This window comes from Paramormyrops kingsleyae, chromosome 1 (genome assembly GCF_048594095.1).
Source record: "Paramormyrops kingsleyae isolate MSU_618 chromosome 1, PKINGS_0.4, whole genome shotgun sequence".
NCBI lineage: Eukaryota > Metazoa > Chordata > Actinopteri > Osteoglossiformes > Mormyridae > Paramormyrops > Paramormyrops kingsleyae.
Window position 1 is genome coordinate 21788525 of NC_132797.1, and position 19059 is coordinate 21807583.

The window sequence follows — 19059 nt, forward strand, 5'->3', positions numbered from 1 at the left end:
AATGGAGTATAAACAGCCACCTGAAAATATTCTGGTAACATTTTAAATAAATGAAATTTAATTTAAACAAATATACTGTATCATTCATATATTCAGTATATGAATTGTGTTTATGATTCCTTGGTTAATTACAGCAGTAGTTTGTTTGTTTTTTCATTAATCTAATATTCACAGGAGGAGACCATCTGCTACAGAGTCTCCACATTCTATGGATGCAAGGGAAGTACAAGACTTGCAGACACACAAAGTGCATTTTAAGCTTTTCTACAGACAAGCTGCAGGCATATCTAAGGGAGTTGCTGTGTAAGGGAGACGAGAGCCAGAGAAGTGAGAATAAGAGAAAATGTGAAGGAAATGTGATTGGTTCGTATTTTAAACTTTAAATTTTCCCATGGGGAAATTCTCCTTTTCGCTTTGCCACATCTTGCTCTTCATACAGGTGAGAGCAGGCCTGGAGGTCAGCCTTCACGGAGTGTATTTTAGCAAGATATGTTCTGGTGATTAATGTAATTTCTAGGTGTAATTGAGAGCTCATTGAGCTCTTACACATACTGTAAGCTAAGGAAATTGCTTCCTGATGAAATAGACTGGGTCACTGCCAGAGTGCTGAGTATGCGCTGTATCATCAGTACAATGTGGCCTGTATTTCATAGCCTCAAAACTGTTTCAACAGCTTTTTTTTTGTAAGTTTGAGGTTAATCAGTAGCATAATATATGCTGCAAAACTAATAACTAGTATTATTAAATTAGATCAACTGAGTTGACATAGCGTTTTGTGAGGTCCTATGGAAAATCTTGTGTATTAAAAAAAAACCAACATTGTCGATAATTCAATTATGACAGTGTTATAGACACAAGAAATTCACAAGTTAGGATCCAGCTGTTGGGTTTAATTTCAAAAGCTAAATGCAGCAATCCAGTGTCAGGGTAAGTTCAGCCTGGCACAGTTAGATCAGTGGCTTGTACTACAAAGCGGGGTTCCTGGCTTATCGGGGTAACCTGTCGGATTTAAGGTACCACAGTTTAAATGGACTTCATATTTGTTCACTTATATTTTGCCCAGACTACCTTAAATCCAACCAGCAACCCCGATAAGCCAGTAACCCCGCTTCATAGGTGTAAAGCAGGGCGCAGTAGGGGCATGCATACCCTGCAGATTCAGGGGCCCTAGCACTTTACATGGGTCTCTGAATGCAGCAAATTATGCATAAAACTAGGCCCAAGGTGACATTTTGTCAGGGCCCCCAGAATATCTAGCTACATCACTGGGTGCAAACAAAGAATGCGGGACAATCCAAAGTCAAACATGAGAAATAAAGTAAGAGAAAACCAAAAGCCAGCCTAAATCTTAAAAATGAGAAAGAAGACTTTGGAACAAGGCAAGTATCTGGAGGGTTTAATTAGTCTCAGACAATATGCAATAAAATGCACAGGTGCATGTAATCAGAGTTGATTAGCATTGGGATGAGGGGAATTGTTGGTGATTCCCAGTGGGAGAATCTGCAGTCTTGAGAAGGCATGACAAATGATTACTGAAACATTTTTAGACATGTACTTCTTGGGTGGATAGATCCTCCTTCATGGCTTTTATGAAACCCAGTCCGAAGCTTTGGTTTTTGCAGGCCTGAGAAATACATGAGAGGAAGTTCTTATTGTTTTGTGTGTAGATTTTTCTTCATCTGCAGAAACAGTTAATCTGTGTTTATTTGTTCCATAGTATTTTACTGTTTTTCCCTATAATCTCCCAAATGCATTGAAATAGGAACCCACTGATAAAAAGCTTTGAATAATGTTATAATATTTGTCTTCCTTTGCAATATCTGCAGCCCTGAGATCATGATATAACTACTTGCCCAGCTTTTATGCGTTATTTCACTATTCCGTTAAGTTGCACAGTAAACTGATAGCAGAGAGATCACTTTTCTTTTTTACTTGGCAGAACTTTAGTCTAATATATAGATATTGAAATCACTTACATAGTAATACCTAAGAATTAGCGTACAATGAAATCTTGGTTAAATATGTATAGTACGCATAGGGCCCTACACCCTAAAACTCATTTGACCAGAGGTGGACATTTCAGGTCCAGAACGTAAAAATCCAAACCAGGATTTTGTTTCAACCAACCAGTTGAGTACTCTGTGACTGTGGCTCTTTATGCTCAACTGGTTGGTTGAAACAAAATCCTGGTTTGGATTTTTACTTTCTGGACCTGAAATGTCCACCTCTGCATTTGACAACAGCCAATCCCCTCCTAGGTAAAGACATGTGGGCAGGATTGTATCAGCTTCTGTTGGGTTATGGGTAATCTCCTTAACACAGTGTTAGGAATTAAAGGCTTTGGCTTGTTTTGCAAGGTGAAGCCTGTGGGTTGTGATGTTCAGATTTTCAATTCTTATGACTTCTTGGATTGTTGCACTTTTGTTATTTCCTGTAAAACAGTCGGAGAGGCAAATTAGTACAAAGTTTTGAAGAGCATAAATATTTCAGATCAATGCCCATTGAAATCTATGGTAGAGAGAGTAGATTGCAAGTTGTTGGATGTTCGTAATTGGTGGACCTTTTACAATTACATTCTTAAGACTGTTGATGCTATATTTGCTAGTTGTCCATAGAGCATTGGTTCATTCATGATTATAACAGAAGAAAATATGAAGTTATTCAATCAATAGACTACAAACATACCTCAATAAGAACCTCCTTCAGCTTCTCATACGCTTCGTCTAAATCATTATTAATGATGATTACATCAAATATTCCTGGTTCCTTACCTAAAAATTACAAGATGGCTGTAATTAATACAATTCCCAGAAATCATGCATGTATACTAAATCTCAAATATGTTTCAGCTTAAAAACAATACAACATAACTTAGCATAGTGTCTACAAGGAAAAGATTGTGCTGTAATTTAGAAAAAAAATAATAGCCTCACTGAGTTCCATGTCAATCCGAGCGGCTTCCAAACGCTTCTGTAGACTTTCTTCTGTTTCTGTGTGTCTGTCTCTGAGACGCTTTTCCTTTTACATATAAAAAAAAGAATATAGAAAAATATGTTACAATGTTACGGTATACTTACATGCTGCTTACAAATGTTCTATGAGTGCATTATGAAGGTGCGCTAAATGTTCCGTGAAAGCATTATTAAAGCATTATGAAAGTGCAGGTAATCTAAATGAATGAATATTTAATACTGATATTAAGAAAAATTCCTCATGGAATGCTTTCAACACCTTGCTGAATCCAAACACTTAATGAACTGAAGCCTCTTATGAATGAAATGTGACACAACATTAAGATGGTATCCCTAATGCTCTGTACATTCGCTGTTTTTGAAACTTCGAATGACGATTTAGGTGTTCATATTGACATAAAAAATACTGATGTATCTTCTACACCCTGTATCAGGAATGGTAACATTGGTGCACTGGTTTAAAAGTTCACATTGCGATTGTCCTGATCAAAAAAGTGTGCACAGGATACAATTTAGGATAAACTCAAGATGCATCATTTCTAGCATCTTTGCATTGGTAAAAATTTGGTTTATTAATATGTAATTATTAGCAGAAACGCTTTACCTTTATTATTTAGCAATGTGACCAATAATTTTTGACCAGTGATTTTGTAGATTGATTCCCCCTCTGTAAACTGTTTCTCAAGAGCACGATCTCCATCCTGTACCACATTGAATTGCATAGCATCATACTCTTTTGCATAATGTCGTATCATGTTGAATTTGCATTGTGTTTATGCAAAATGTGTTAAATCGCACTGATTTGCAATTGGGGTGAATTATATCATATTGCATTAGTAGTTGATTCATATGTATCTTAAATGTATCAGATTGTTGGCAGTACATGGAGTACATCCCTACCCTGTATATTTTAGATATTTCCAATAAAAAGAAAAACTTTTTATAAGTTTCTTAAGACATCAATAAGAGGCTTACAAGGATCTCCATAGATGGAGGCTGGATGGAGACATAGATAGGGTTGAGGTCAGTCTTCTTAATATTCTTCACACCTTGTATATCAACATCCAAAATGCATATAAGGTTCTGGGACTGAACATCTTCAACTGCAGATGTGCTGTTTGAAGAAATAGCACTTAGTTATACTGCTGAAGAAACATTTTTTTTCTCAACAAAGGGAGAGCTCTTCAACAAAATCAATTTGACTAATTACAAATCTACCAAAATTGTTGCAACAGGCCTTCGTCAATACTAGCAAATGTATTGCTTAGGCATTCTGATTCCGCAGAACCTTTGTGTTACATTACGTTTTGATGTTCCCAAAGCAGAGACACTCTTCAAGATGCCAATATCACTGAAACACTAGGCTTCAGAAATTCATTGAAAGCACATATGCTATAGTTCACTTTTATGTACCTCACTTATTTTAAGTGGTATATGAACATGCATATGCAATGAAAAACAAAGACATTTGCATGTCAGTGTGGAAACCATTCAAATAGAGATTTTGAGTTATGTATATTTATAAATTGTACATCAATATTATTCTTGCATATTTAGTTACTTATCTCACTGCTTTTGATGAGTTTTGGGGAGCTATACAACAAGGTGTTTCACTGGAGTAGTTAAGAAAAAAAAAGTGACTCTTCAGTCTTAATGGGATTAGTTCATGGCCGCTGCTGTTTTTAGAGAAAGATCAGGATTCGTGCACAATTTACCTTGTTCCGTACATGTTTCCTGAGAACTCTGCATTCTCTATAAAATCGCCATTGTCGATTCCCTGCTGCATCGTCTCCTTGGTCACAAAATGGTAATCTTCATCCAAGAACAAATTGGGAGGAAAAAAATAGATGAATATTGAACAAACAGTACGTCAGCCCCCAAATCATCAAGGAATTATGTTGTTAAGAACGAGAGAATACCAATTTTAAAGCTTTATAAGGTTTCTTTATAATGCTCACCTCTATAGAATGGAGGAATGGGGGTTTTAGATCTAAAGACGTCAAACTCATTGTGGGTTTCAGATTTATATCTCTTTGAGGGTTTGAATCATCATTTCTCTCATCATTACCACTATGGCAGTAAATACAACACCAGTGTAATGGCTCCTACATTTGACTTTGTGAATTACTTACTAAGAATACTGTAAATATAAGGGAAAAGAAAACAATGTACAGTACATTTCAAATTAAAATTTCCTTCAGCGTTTTAGCCATCTGACACTGAATTTAATTAGGAATAAATAATTAAATACAACTGTTCATTGTACCATTTTTCCTACCTGTAATACTGTGAAAACGCATTTGCCCTTTGTCTGGTTTAAATATCCCACTCAAGGACACACTAGTTCACCAAAGTCATCACATGACTGTAAGGAGGGCATGCTAACTCTACTGCTTAAACCTACAGTTGTGGTGTTGAGAGGTGGCAGTGTTACCTATTGATAGCCAGTGTCATGTAGAATTAATTTCATGTGAACAGCACAGCAGCTCTCCTAAGTATGGCACCTTGTAAAAACTTGTTCCTAGCTATGGCACTTCAGAAAATGTCTTTGTCTGATTTAAAGCATTTTTGGACATTTTTTAGGTCTTTCTGTGAGTTATGGAAGTATAGTAGTTGTACAGTAGTATATTACATTATACTAAAGTAGCAGAATCTGAGATTTGTTAAAAAAAATAATAATGTTATATTTATTTAGCCAGCACTCTTATCCAAAGTGACGTTCAACTGAGAAGGCTTCGTCAGCCAGTCTCTGGAACAATTAGGGGCTAAGGGCCTCGCTCAGGGAGCCAACGGTGAAATGATCCTTTCAACCTTGGGATTTGAACTGGCAACTTTTCAGTCACAGGCACAGCAGCCTAACTTGCAAAGCCATACACCCCCAAATTTATTATTATTATTACTAATGTAAAATGTAATACAACAGGGTGTATGTCATTCAGAAATAATACACGTCATGTCATTCAGTAATTCATTATATTCCCCAACAGGGGAAGCCTATGGTTTTGGTACTGGTTTACCACTGCCACTCGTATCTTTGGCACAATAACTCAAAAAGTGTTTTACAGATCTTTTTCAAACTAACAGACATGACGAATGCGTGAAGATCTGGAACTCATACAATTAGGAAAAGTTGGGCCAGCCACTCTCTGGAACAACTGGATGCCAAACGGTGATATCAGTCTGCCATCCTCGAGATATGCATCTCCACGTCACAAATCCCTAAAGAGCCCAGATACACACTTCCCATCATAACAGTCAACCCAGACAATCCCCAGCTCCAGAGGCCTTATCCATTAATTAGACATGGTTATAACTGCCTAAAATTGTATTCGTAGAGTATAACAGTCAGTTAATTATACTAGTAATTAAACATACTGGTAGTTTGAAGATAATTCTGCTGTATCCGCCCCTGGATTATTTTTTGTCTTTGAAACTATTAATTCTGTTTTTGTCTTTAAAACTATTAATTAATTTTGGACCCTATTAATGGTCTGAAAAAAGCATCTCATGAACTCAAAAATGTTACTGAACTGAAAGAGTTCTATATGGAGTGCTTTATTTGTTAAAAGTGATGTTACTAGTAATTTAGTGTAAGTAGAAAGAGAGTATCAGTCTATTCCCTTTTATCTAATGATCAGTTTTAGTTGATATGAGTTGATGCACTGTCACTTTTTTACATGAGTGATGGCATGACTATTTTTTTCTGTTTTGTGTTTTACATGTTCTATGGCTTATAATTTATACATCAAAAAATTTGTTGTTTGTTGTCAAGGAATTGATTCCTTCCTCAACATCCATCAGAAACTAACTACAGTCACTAAGAAACTGTATATATCACAGGACATCACAAAACTAGACTATATCACTGACAACAACTACAGTACAAAAAGGTTTTTAAACACCTAAACATGCTCATTAGCAATACAACATATTTGTATGTATGTGTACCAAAATAAATTTGTCCAATGCAAATAGACCCTTTAGTTTCATCTTTTTTTAAAGGTACCATTTACATATCAAGTTATGCTGAACAATATAGCCTTGACCTCAAAAGGGTATTGTTTCCAAATTTTCTTTAGATAATTTTAAAATATTGATAAGTTATACTTAAGTGTGTACGAAAAACAAAATCTGAAAGTAAAGTATCGATCCAGGCTCCCTGAAACCTTGTACTGGATGGGTGAGTCTAAAAATATTCAGCTCTATCTAATTTTATTCTTATTACCACAACTATGTGAATGTGGCGTTATCTACTAAATTGTAGCATAGTAGCATACTATAAGTTGTGGTAAAAAAACTTGCATCGATCAAATACAGCACAAAATAGTTTCCTCAGGCATAATGCAATAACAATTGACTTTGATTTTATGAGGAACCATTCTGTCAAATCTTTCACTTTTTAAGGATAATAATGTAGTTGAATACCCTAACCCAAGTGAATGTAATATAGACGCTTTGATTAGAATATCATGTATTATACTCAGTTATTGATTTCCTCTACTTTATTTAAATAATGGGAAAAGTTTTACCAAAGCAGTGGCTTAACAAAGTCCATGATTTTCTGTGTTCAACATTCTTCTTTTGCACACAATGACATACAGTATAGTTAATGCTATGATACTGTACTGTATGAGCTGAAATCACAGGTAACATAAGGTGATATTGAATCACCATCACTCTTGATATATTGATAAATGGTTAATTTTCCCTATTTCTCCTCTTACCTGCCTCACATTTTAATATGTAATCATGATCTAAATACTTGCATTATCATTTTTAATGAAGACAGATTATATATTACAGGCATTGCTGGTTTAACAGGACATTCTGGCAGCTCACTGCTTTGCACTGCAGCCTCACACCCCCAGGGTTGTGGGTTTGTCTCCCACCACTGGCAGTATGTGTGTATTCATGCGATTTTCTGCAGTCCAAATGGAATCTCAAGAGTTGGTGTCTCTACAGTGGCATTGTGAGTGTGTGCCTTGTGATGGACTGGCATCCCATCCAGGGTGCCCACTGGCCTGTACTTCCTGGGATAGACTCCAGACTCACCACTACCCTGTACTGGATACATGGTTATGGAAAACAGATGGATGTTCTTTGGCCTTAGTACCTGCTTTTAGCAAATATGCCCCCCAAAAAAATTAAACAGGAAGTACACAGGTGGGCATTTCCTGTCCTTGCCCTCAACAGGTTTCTTTATTTTAATGTCACCATTCCTCTGTATTTGTCTTTGAATTGAAATATTTTGAAAAACCAAACTTTGTCCTTTGATGGCTAATAGATATCGCTGGTATATAATATAAAAATATAGATGTTTTACTATGAAGACTTTAAAATGGCACTGGGCAAGTTGTAATGCTAATGGCTAGTGTGATCAAACACAATACAAAACAAGCAAAACCAGGTTATAATATTTTCATCTAAATGTGTATTTAACAACTCATGTTTTAATGTATACAAAATAATAATTCAGTAGGACACGTCACATCAAACATGGATGTACACCTTCAGATGATACTGGTAGGACGTCTGCTACAGGCAGTAATGTTGGCCCAAGAAGCAAGGGGAGGTAATTCAAGCCTATGGGGAGAACAGCAAAAAAATATGAAAAATTGAAGTTTATCCCAAGAATATAGTTTGAGGTTTGTGAAGTGAAGTCATGCACTTTACAGTGGGCCTAGAATCACTGCGAAGGACATCAAATAGCAATTAAAAGAAAGTTTGTGCTAAACTTACACTTGATTTTCAACCTGGTGTTTATCAGAATCATTGCTTCACTCTGGTATGGTATCCTTATGTTGGTGAAAAAGCTGTCACTCAGTCTAACATGTATAATAACAGTCCTGCCTTGTGTTCTTTCCTGAATGGAGCAACGTACTATTAAGGTGAGGCTTATTTTTGTTTAAAACCAATACATAAAGTTTAAAATGTGGGAGAAACGTTGATCTATGAAGAAATGATCCTATTAAATATGAAAATTTTTGATTCACGTATACTCATGTTATACTGCTAATTCCTATTAGCAATCAGCATTTAGCATAGTTATATGTTCAAGAACTCTTAAAGAAGCAGTTAACAAACAATTGCTTTTACAATAAGTCAGTGCAAAAGGAAAAACACAGCCGTATACAGTATCAAAATTATATCAGACAGGTTAATAGTGACATACTATAAATATTCATGCACTGTAAGGTAAAAAGTAGGCTTATTAGTTACTGACAATGGGACCTTAACATGCAGTTATAATGAATATGGAAAGATAGGGGAAATGTGGGAGAAATGTTGACCTAAATATCTGTGAGGAAATGATTCTACTAAATATTAAAACACACATAAACACATGAAGCTCATGCAAGCAGCTTACAATATTTCCTCCATATCCACTTCATACTACTGGGTTTTACTTATTTACCTCCACCAACAATATCTTCTGGTATCTTTTATCTGTATGATGTATCTGTGCAAAATCTGTGTTTATCTCTGTCCAGGAAAATCTCTTTCTCTTATTGTACTCTATTATCAATGACTTATGTACTTCATGAAACTTCTTTTTAATATTTGATGTTGAAACTTCTAGCCCAGTGTTTCCCAATCTGGTCCTCGGGGACCCACAGATGGTGTTTTTGCTCCCTCACAGACAGCCCACATATTTGCTTCCTCAGGGAGCAAAAATGTGGACTGTCTGCAGGTCCCCAAGGACTGGGTTGGGAAATACTGATCTAGTAGATTTCAGCTGAGCTTCTGTTTTCCGGCTCAGTTAAATGCCAGACCTGTGACTCTGATGAACTTATTTTCTGATTCTGCGGAGAAACACCTTCATGGGTGATAGGATCTTCAAACCATTTGATAGTCTCAGTCACAGTACAGAATTCATAGGCACTTACAAAATTCTTGCAGTTTGCCCTAAATATGCTAGTTAACTAGCTATAGAAAGACATTTCAGCAATGAGGCTAGTTTCAGACATCAGTCTGACACTGTTGTCCCCCTATTTCGGGGACAATTTCATTGCCATTCATATAGCTTACTTGGGGTTAATTCAATGCATCATACCCAGCAGACTGTCCTGAGTAAAGAAATATGGACCATGGCAGTAACATAACAAGGATACAGAGAAAACGTAGATCTTGATACGTACACAGATCATGTATGTACATAATGCTGGGTAGGAAAGAGCATAGGGGGTAGATACTGAGAGGATGCATATAATGCTGTAATATACTGTGTAAGGTATATAGTAATACAGGAAATAAATGATTTTAGGTATTTTGTAATAAGACAGAGACAATAGTTCAGAGGAATTGTAGCCATGGTCAAAATATTCTGCTTTCCATGGGTTTTAATGTTGTGGACTTTCATGAATAAGGCTGTACCTAACAGGAATGCATCAACAAGTAAATATTTTAGATATCTTTCATTGCCTTCATTTTTTAGCCACAGAAAACTAAATCTACCCAAACATTCTCCATTCAGCTGGTCCTGCAATGTCCTTCAAGCCCACAGGAATGTTCTTGTGTTGAGTTTTTTTTTTTTTTTTAACCATGCCATGGGTGCCCACCGCCCACTGGGTGCCCACCGCCCACTGGGTGCCCACCGCCCACTGGGTGCCCACCGCCCACTGGGTGCCCATATCAAAGACAGTTCAACAATGAGGCCAGTTTCAGACATCAATTTCACACTGTTGTCGACCTGATTCAGGGACAATTTCATTGCCATTCACAAAGCTCGCTTGGGGAGAATTCAAGTGATAACTTACAGTTGTAAAAATTTTATCTAGCTCTCATTTTCACAGTTAATATATCATATAATGTTATATTAAGAGTTAATAGACATAATTCTGGAAAAAACCTGATAGTCTTCTGACTAGTATTGCATATGTGAGTGCTGATATTTAAATAACTGGATATTAATGGAAGTTCATTTCCGCAAACTTAATGAAAATGGTTAAGCAATTAGTTTAAATATCAAATGCTGGAGAACAACAAGATGAAGAATAAAGATCAAAATAACCTGGGGTAGTAAACTTCTAACAACTTTCACGTCTGATCAGTTAAAACTGAATTTTATGCCGTTCTTGAAAACTCTTACATAAAAACTCTTAATTATAAAACATATACATTAGAAATAAGCTATATCATGCACCATGATATACACATATACTGCTTAGCTATGACACAGTTTTCCGATGACACTCATATTTTTGTACAGGTCTGGGATCATCAGTTATGGAATTGCTTTCCCACAGATATTAGTCTACTAAATATTTGTGTAAAACCATTACATCATGTTAATACTACAAACAAGCTTTTTTTGCCCTCCATCCCAAGGTCCTGCTGAACGAGAATCTTAAAAGTTTCATTTTCTAGACATCACAGATTAATGAAAGTGGTTGCGGTGTAATGTTGTGTTAATTGGATAAAAACCATGAAATCTTCCAAAACTCATTGACTGAAATGTTTACCTAATCATGATATGTGTGCATGTGTAGGAGTAGAATATTTTGTTACAACAGCAAATTTCTACCTTTGCCATCTTCCTCTCCAAGTCGTGGACTTCTCGTTGTATCTAAAATAAAAGAAAAAGAATTATAATATTTTTTTTTAAATCAGTCCTGTCTATCATTTTATAATTGCCAGAACATTTAATGCAGCAGCAGTTGTGGCAGTTCTTAAACCAAAGGAAGAAATCAGTGGAGTCTATGCATTTTTTTTATTATAAATTGTTGCTAACCAAAGGTCAGCTATGTGTCTTTAATGCAAAAAAAACTTAAATAAAACTTAAAGTTGAGACTGTAAAAGCCTTCTGGTAGAAGTAGATCTACTATAGCTTGCAAAAGTGGTATGAATAGATCATTCTAGAATTCAGTTAAGGAGACGCCTGGGTTACCATAATGTAAATTAATGCTTTAACCCCCCCCCCCCCCCCCCCAACCCATTCACCTCAATGCTTATGAACACCTCAGAAGTACATGGACCCCAAGGTTGGCAACTGTTTGCAAATTTACAGACAGTGCGTATTAAATTCACCCTGTACATAAATAAAAAAAATTAATCTGACTGTCCGTAAAACCTAAAAAACTAGGGTGCCAGTAAAAATATGGCATGTCGGTAAAAATGAGAGTCTTGTCAATAACATCAGAAATTCAAGGTTGACAGTCCTGCTGGACCCTAACAGCATTCGCCCTCCAGGTCTTTACGTACGTGAAACAGTAAATCCAAAGACGCCCTCATAGTCCCTGAGGAGTCTCTTCAGCAGAGTGCTCTTCCCAGCTCCAGAAGGTCCACTTAGCACCACAGGCCTTGGTCCTGACATCTCCTGTTAACGTGCAGTAGGACAGCAATTATTCAATGAAATGATACAGGATATTATGAAATTTAAACACGGCTTCATATCAACCTACAAAGAATGATCACGCACGCACACACACGCACACACACACACACAGACACACACACACACAAAATGTTGCATTATATTGTCCCCTGGAAATGATCTATAAGTGGCAAGTCAGATTTGAATTTGCATGTATGGATCTGTGCAATACACAAAGAATTTTAGAAAATGTCGAGTGAGTTTATGTACATATCGTTCAACTCAGAAAACATCTTAATGGAGTCAAATAAGATAAATGAATGGGATTAACTAGACCTTAATGACCATGACCTAGTCCACTACTAGACTTCAGTACTTCAGGACCACAAAATAGGATTTACAGTCAGTGGTCATTTTCGCATTTTTGCATCTGCCTAGTAATGCTAACAACCTGCTCTTCCATACAGCAAATAATGTGGCTGCAAATTAATACATCGATCAGACAGATAAGGTCAAGAGTTTCCACTGCTGTGTGGCTCAACATCACAATAGCTAAGATACATGATCTGTGCTTGAATGTGGAGATATTGGTGGTGTCTGATGTGGCATCTCAGCCACCCTGCCGGCCTTTTTCTCACTAAAGTGTCTAAAGCTCACAGAGAATGATGGCATGAACAAAAATCATCCGGTCGATGGCAATTCTGTGGCTGAAAACAACTTGTTAATGAGAGAGGTCAGAGGAGAATGGCCAGACTCTAATCAAGCAGGAAAGCCTCAAGTGAGAAACAACAGTGCTGTACAGAAAGTCTTCTCTGAACACACTGCTCATCTACCCTTGAAGCCGTATCTGTTTTAAAATATCACAAGTCATTAGGCTGCGGAATCTCTTTTCACATTGCATTGCTCAGTCACTGATATTCTGTCAAACACATATGACCCAGTCAGATCCTGGATCAGTACTGAGGTTGGATGTCTACTTAGATTTAGAGTAATCCACTGATGGAATAACTATCCGCACAAGCATGCTGAGTCCCAGCTACATGATCTATATGAACAACAAATTTATTCTGCATTATTTCTGAGCATCATGTTTATAACTGTCTTAACATTTAGCAGGTTTTACCATTTAATTTGTTTATATTTACCAAAGATATATAATGTACCAGTACAAACAGCCTAAATTTTGTGCTCTAAATTCTAATTACCTGGAACATAACAACACTGAAAATTAAACTCATACAGGATCATCTAATATAATCAAATACGACTTAGTGCATTTTACAGAAGCTGGAATATATAATATGGAACCAATTTCAGGTTATACATATGGGGATGGAACCAAAATCAAACACACCATTTCAATATCTTCAGTGTCTTTACATGCTAATTTCTATCAGCGTAAAAATGATCCATGCTGTACTTGGAGTTAATCGTAAAGTTATTGAATCATATTTTTTTATCATAGTATAAAAGGTCTTTTGCTACTCAGATCATTTCAACAGAAATTATTCCATTAAACGAAAATATTTACATTACCAAATATTAAAATGTGTAAATAAAATATTTTCAGAAACAATTAAAAATAAGAACATTACAACATCAACTTATCGAGCACAATGTTCAATTTAATTCAGACCCTAGGTAACTAATACTGCAAATTTGTAATCACAGGTCTATTATCATTTTTCTTACCTTGTTCTGAATGGCAAATGGAAGTTTGCGTGTGTGTAGCGTAGCTGCTCTAAAATGTGAATGCTTTGCTAAGTTTGACAGTTCACTATGCTTAGAATAGTCGTGACCTCCGCCTGTCATCTCAGCCAATTAGCATCCTGCAGGTCTGCTTGGGTAATCTGTGATAAGTTTAAGGTTTTCTGCATAAGCTCCTTCACCAAGCTTACATTCTATGCCATTATTTTTTAAATGTTAAATTCCTGTTTATTTGACCTAATTTATATATAATATAACATTTATCTTATCTTATTATTTAAATAAGTTGTCATGCTTAAATTTATATTTAAATTCATTCTAGAAAAAAAATCTGCTTAATTGTAAGTAAACCTTGTACATTAAACATTTTTATATGCATGTAGAAATGTCTGCTGCAGACCATTACAGTTTTGTGTAATGTTTACTGACAACCAGAAGGTAATGGTATTAATTTTGTGTATATGTGTATAGCCACACACGCACTCACTCACACACAGACCTGTACTCATATCTTTGTGGGGACCGTCCATTCATTTCTATGGGCAAAACCCTAATCCCAACAATGACAACCTTAACCCCTACCCAGCCCCAACCATAACCATAAGTATCCATAACCAAACAAAATACACGTTTTCTGGCATTTTTAGTTTTTTGACTGCATTTTTATAGGATTGAATTTCCCCTTGTGGGGACTGAAAAAATGGTCCCCAGAAAGTCAAAGTAACGTGATGTCCCCACAATGTAATGTGTATCTAACCCACACACACACAAACACTTACGTATATATAGACGTGTATATAGAAGATCTGGGTCGTGAAGGAGGGTCCTACAGGAGCTAATTTTCAGGAAACAGACCTAATGTTTTACCTAATAACCATTGTCTGTATCTGGAATATTCACTTCCAATACAGTAGCCTTGAGGTTTTCTTGTGGAGCAATAACATAAGCCGCTTGCTGGTGAACAGGAATAAAATAGCTCAGAAAGAGGATTACAAAGGCGTAAGATATGAAGGTCTGCTGCCTAGTGCTGCTCAGAAGGTGAGCCTTTGGTTACCCCAGGCTGGGACTTTTGAACTGTCAAATCAGTACTGGCTGAATGTTTGCTCCAGCATGTGAAAATAGTTGTTTATTTAACAGCCATCTTTGAATTGGATTGAGTCAGTTCAGTGCCTTGGTATTTCCATCCATCCATCCGTCCGTCCTTTCACCAGCTTGTCCTGAAGAGGAGGAACTGGAGCAGACACTGGATGGCATAGCAGTGACTTGGTGTTTAATTTTCTTAAATTATTCCCAGTTTTATAAAAGTAGTGTTTGCTATACTAAATAAGTAGCTATAATATCAACATATATACATTTACTGTGGCAATAAGCACTCATTGAACTGTTATTAAAGAGTTGTTAAAGTGTTATTAACTGAATACTATACATTATGCAATCCAAATTTTCCCTGGATAATGTTTATCTGTACAAGCAGTTTAAAACTGGGCTAGAAAAGACATGTGAGTACTAAATTAAAATTAATTTATTCACATCTGATGTTGATAATGATTCAACAGTTTTGCAGAATATATTAAATAAAAGGTTCTTGGTTGGACAGTGAACAAAATCATGTGATATAAGATAAATGAGTGATTCATTAATTTATTTAGTTCTGTTTTTAGTGAAGCACGGTTGGAATGGGAATCAACATAATTAAAAAATGTTTGATTTGGTGAATAAAGTATAAAAGAATAAAACCAAATTCATTTTGTGTGCTTTAGGGTTTAAAAATGATTCAAATCCCATAGAAGGCAGAGTGTAATGTAATAGAAAAACAGGGCAAGCTGCAGCTATGGACGTCAGGCCTGTCGATGCTACTGTGTTACTATAGGGCAGCCAACACAAAACACATCAATACTGAGGAACAAATGGAACCAATCAAAAGGCTTGGCCGCTTAACTATCTCTCCCAAGAAGCCCCGCCCCCCAATGACATGAGTCTTGATGGTGTGCATTTTTAAGTCATTGTGATTTAAACATTTTTAAGGAGTATAATGGGATATACACACTGAAAATCAATAACAAACACCAACGGATGAAAAGCATTGTACTAACTGCCAGCTTACATTACCTCAAACAATACGTCTGTTAGAAGAGCTACAGAGAACCAGAATAAAGGTGTGACAAGAGCTTTTTGGATCAGTTCTCAGGGAGCACTTCTGCAGCCCCAAGCAACTATTAACTCCTTGCTAAAGCTGTCTAACTAAATAACTTATGCAATATGTCAAAGAGAGAGGATTATAAGTGCATGCTTAGAGTGTGTATATTTATGAGTCCATATTTTGGACTGTAAAATAAAAAGCTAATAATTAACCAACTGGAAGATAGATAACATTAATCTGCAGCCAACTACCAGAATTAGCATAATCAAAAATCATATGCGTTTATTTTGCAGATGCTTTTATCCAAAGTGATATACAATTGAGAAAGCAGTGTCAGCCAATCCCTGGTGCAATTGGTGGTTAAGGGCCTTGCTCAGGGTCCCAACAGTGAAATACCTCTGCGATTTGAACAGGTGACCTTCTGATCATGGACAGACAGTCCTAACCTGTTGAGCCACCATAATAAATAACCACCGCAGTAATAATCAACACAGATATGTGGCACATTTTTTCAGTAACCTAGCTGTATGAACAGGTGTCATGATTCCGCTCATCTGTAGTCATTTAATAATATAAATGATATACAACTGTGTAGTGAGGACTAGCAGGGAGGTAGCAACAGTTCTGGTTCATCTTCTAATGTTTAGTCTGTTGTCATTTTCATGATGGTTGGTCCTTTGTTAAAGCAGTTCTATCTCCACAAAGTTGGTTAAATCAGAATAGATTCAATAAGATCCCCCGGTTCCCTCCTCCAATGTCCATCTTTCAAGGATCTGTTCACTGTCCTAGTATAACCATATTTTATAGTGGAGCTAATCTCCAGGAGCAGATCCATTGTAGTGCATGCTTAGAGAGTTTTGCCTTTGATCTGAGTCCCCCATTGCCTGACTGCCCAGTAGTGTAGACTTTTGGGGGCAGTGGCTGAACTATGTGGTCACCTACCCAGACACCTGGAATCCTTCCCAATCCCACTCAAAGTCATCTATGTACTGAAAAGGTGGTTGAAGCCATCAGGGCCATCTCTGGTTTCCAACCTGGTTTCAAAGCACTTTCTGACCACCCTGGAAAAGAAGGTTGAAGTTCTTGTAGCCGTATTAACAGTGGAAGACCTGCAAATGGTGAGAGAACATCTGAGTTTTCTTGGAAGCCTGACCATCATAAAAGGGGGTCAGAGTGCTTCCTGATCACCGTGAAAATAGGGTTAAAATGCCCTTAAGTTTGCTTTATACTGTAATTTTTTTTTTGAATAGGAGACAGGTAAGTTTGTTTTGGTTTGCATGTGTAATTTGTTTTTCATTATTGTACTGTATATCATGACTTTTACAAAGGACTGCTTATGGCTGGAATGTGACAGAGTACAGTTTTAGATGAGGGTAGGAAATGGGTGTTTTGGGAGGGAGGGGGCAAAGTCAGGGGACGCAGGGTAGGGGCAAAGTCCCCAGTCACCTGCCATCAGATACTAATTATTATTTAAATAATATAGAGTTTACTCTGGCAAGGTTGGGTTAGACAGTGTTGTGAGAGTTATGAGAGAGGTGATGTTCCTTCCATATGCTTCATCTCTTGTAATACGGGGAGTTGTCTGCAAAACAATGAGTCACATGGTCAGATGAACCCCCCCCCCCCCCCTCTCATTATGTTTCCAATAAGCAGTTGAGTACTTTTGTGGCTCATGACAAACTTTTGAGCACTCATAATAAATAAATAAACCAAAATAAATGGTTCTGGTTGTTCTGTTATGGTATTAATGCATTTTCCTGGAAAGGTCAAGAGCCATTTTATCCCATAGAGAAACATATAAAATCCATCCATTTCCATACATGTTTGTTCTATATAGGGTCCAGAGCCTGCCCCAGACACTATGGGCTGAAGGTAGGGAACAAGCCAAGATGGGGCACCAACAAATCACAGGAAACACATGTGTTCTAGAAGTTCTAGAAAATCAAGTATGCTGCAGAAGTTGCGGAGAAATTGACAATCTGAGCATGTTTTACAACAATACTGAATGCTGTTGTATATGTTAGACAAAATGACGTCTGCTATGTACTAAACACAGTATGTTGTTTCTCAGTAATATACTGGGTCTTAGAATCCTCCCATCTGTGCATAAAATCATTTAATTAAACAGTCTGTCCAAAGAAGGATTATCCATATGGAGTTCCAGGCTGCTGCTAAGAATCTGCCAGCTGAGTTTATGACTTTAATATTTAGCCTAGCAAAAAAAAAAAGATCATTCATGGGAGGTTGTGGAAGTTAGCTGGTTGAGGGCACAGGTTCTTTGTCCTTTTGGCCAACCCATAATCACCACCTTGAGTAAAAGCTTGCCAGAATGGGCTGTTTGAGCGTTTCTGGAGAAAAAAGTGCAGAATGTCAATGTGTCCCTGAAATATGATTTTCATCCATGCACATAATTAGTCCTTGTTGAAAACAAGGCCCTGTGCTAGATAAGTGGTATGGAAGATGGAAAGATCAATAAATGATTGATCTTTTGGTTGTTTCCAGCATCCACCACCATCCGGCCTCCTAGCAGACATGCATAGCTCTACAGTCTACAGTCTTTGCCTGTGGATTTGTGATACAGTGTTGTCTTTACCCAGCTGAGTTCACTTGGGTGGAAAATGTGCTGCTAGGTTTGTGTAGACTTCCTCTGTGGGACATGAGAGTAATCTCAAAGAAGGGCTCATCTATGCACTACACCAGTGTTTCTCAACCCAGTCCTCAGCGAACCCCAGCCAGTCCACGTTTTTGCTTCCTCTCAGCTCCCAGCGCACCTGTACCAGCTATTCGGTGTTCCTGATTGGCTGGGAGCTGGGAAGGAGCAAAAACGTGGACTGGCTGGGGTTCGCTGAGGACTGGGTTGAGAAACACTACACTACACCTTGAATCATGTCTTAAATCTAACAAAAATGATCTGCTGACAACCTATA

At 37.0% G+C, this 19059-nt stretch overlaps 1 protein-coding gene across 1 annotated transcript; it reads right to left on the minus strand.

Moving 5' to 3' along the window:
* Nucleotides 1-2395: 2395 nt before the first annotated feature.
* Nucleotides 2396-12285, minus strand: guk1b (guanylate kinase 1b). The gene is made up of 7 exons (XM_023832847.2): nt 12174-12285; nt 11497-11538; nt 4688-4784; nt 3948-4086; nt 2934-3018; nt 2686-2771; nt 2396-2431 (listed from the first exon to the last, which is right to left on the minus strand). The coding sequence occupies exons 1-7, from the start codon at nt 12283-12285 to the stop codon at nt 2396-2398; spliced, it is 597 nt and encodes a 198-aa protein (XP_023688615.2).
* Nucleotides 12286-19059: the final 6774 nt, after the last annotated feature.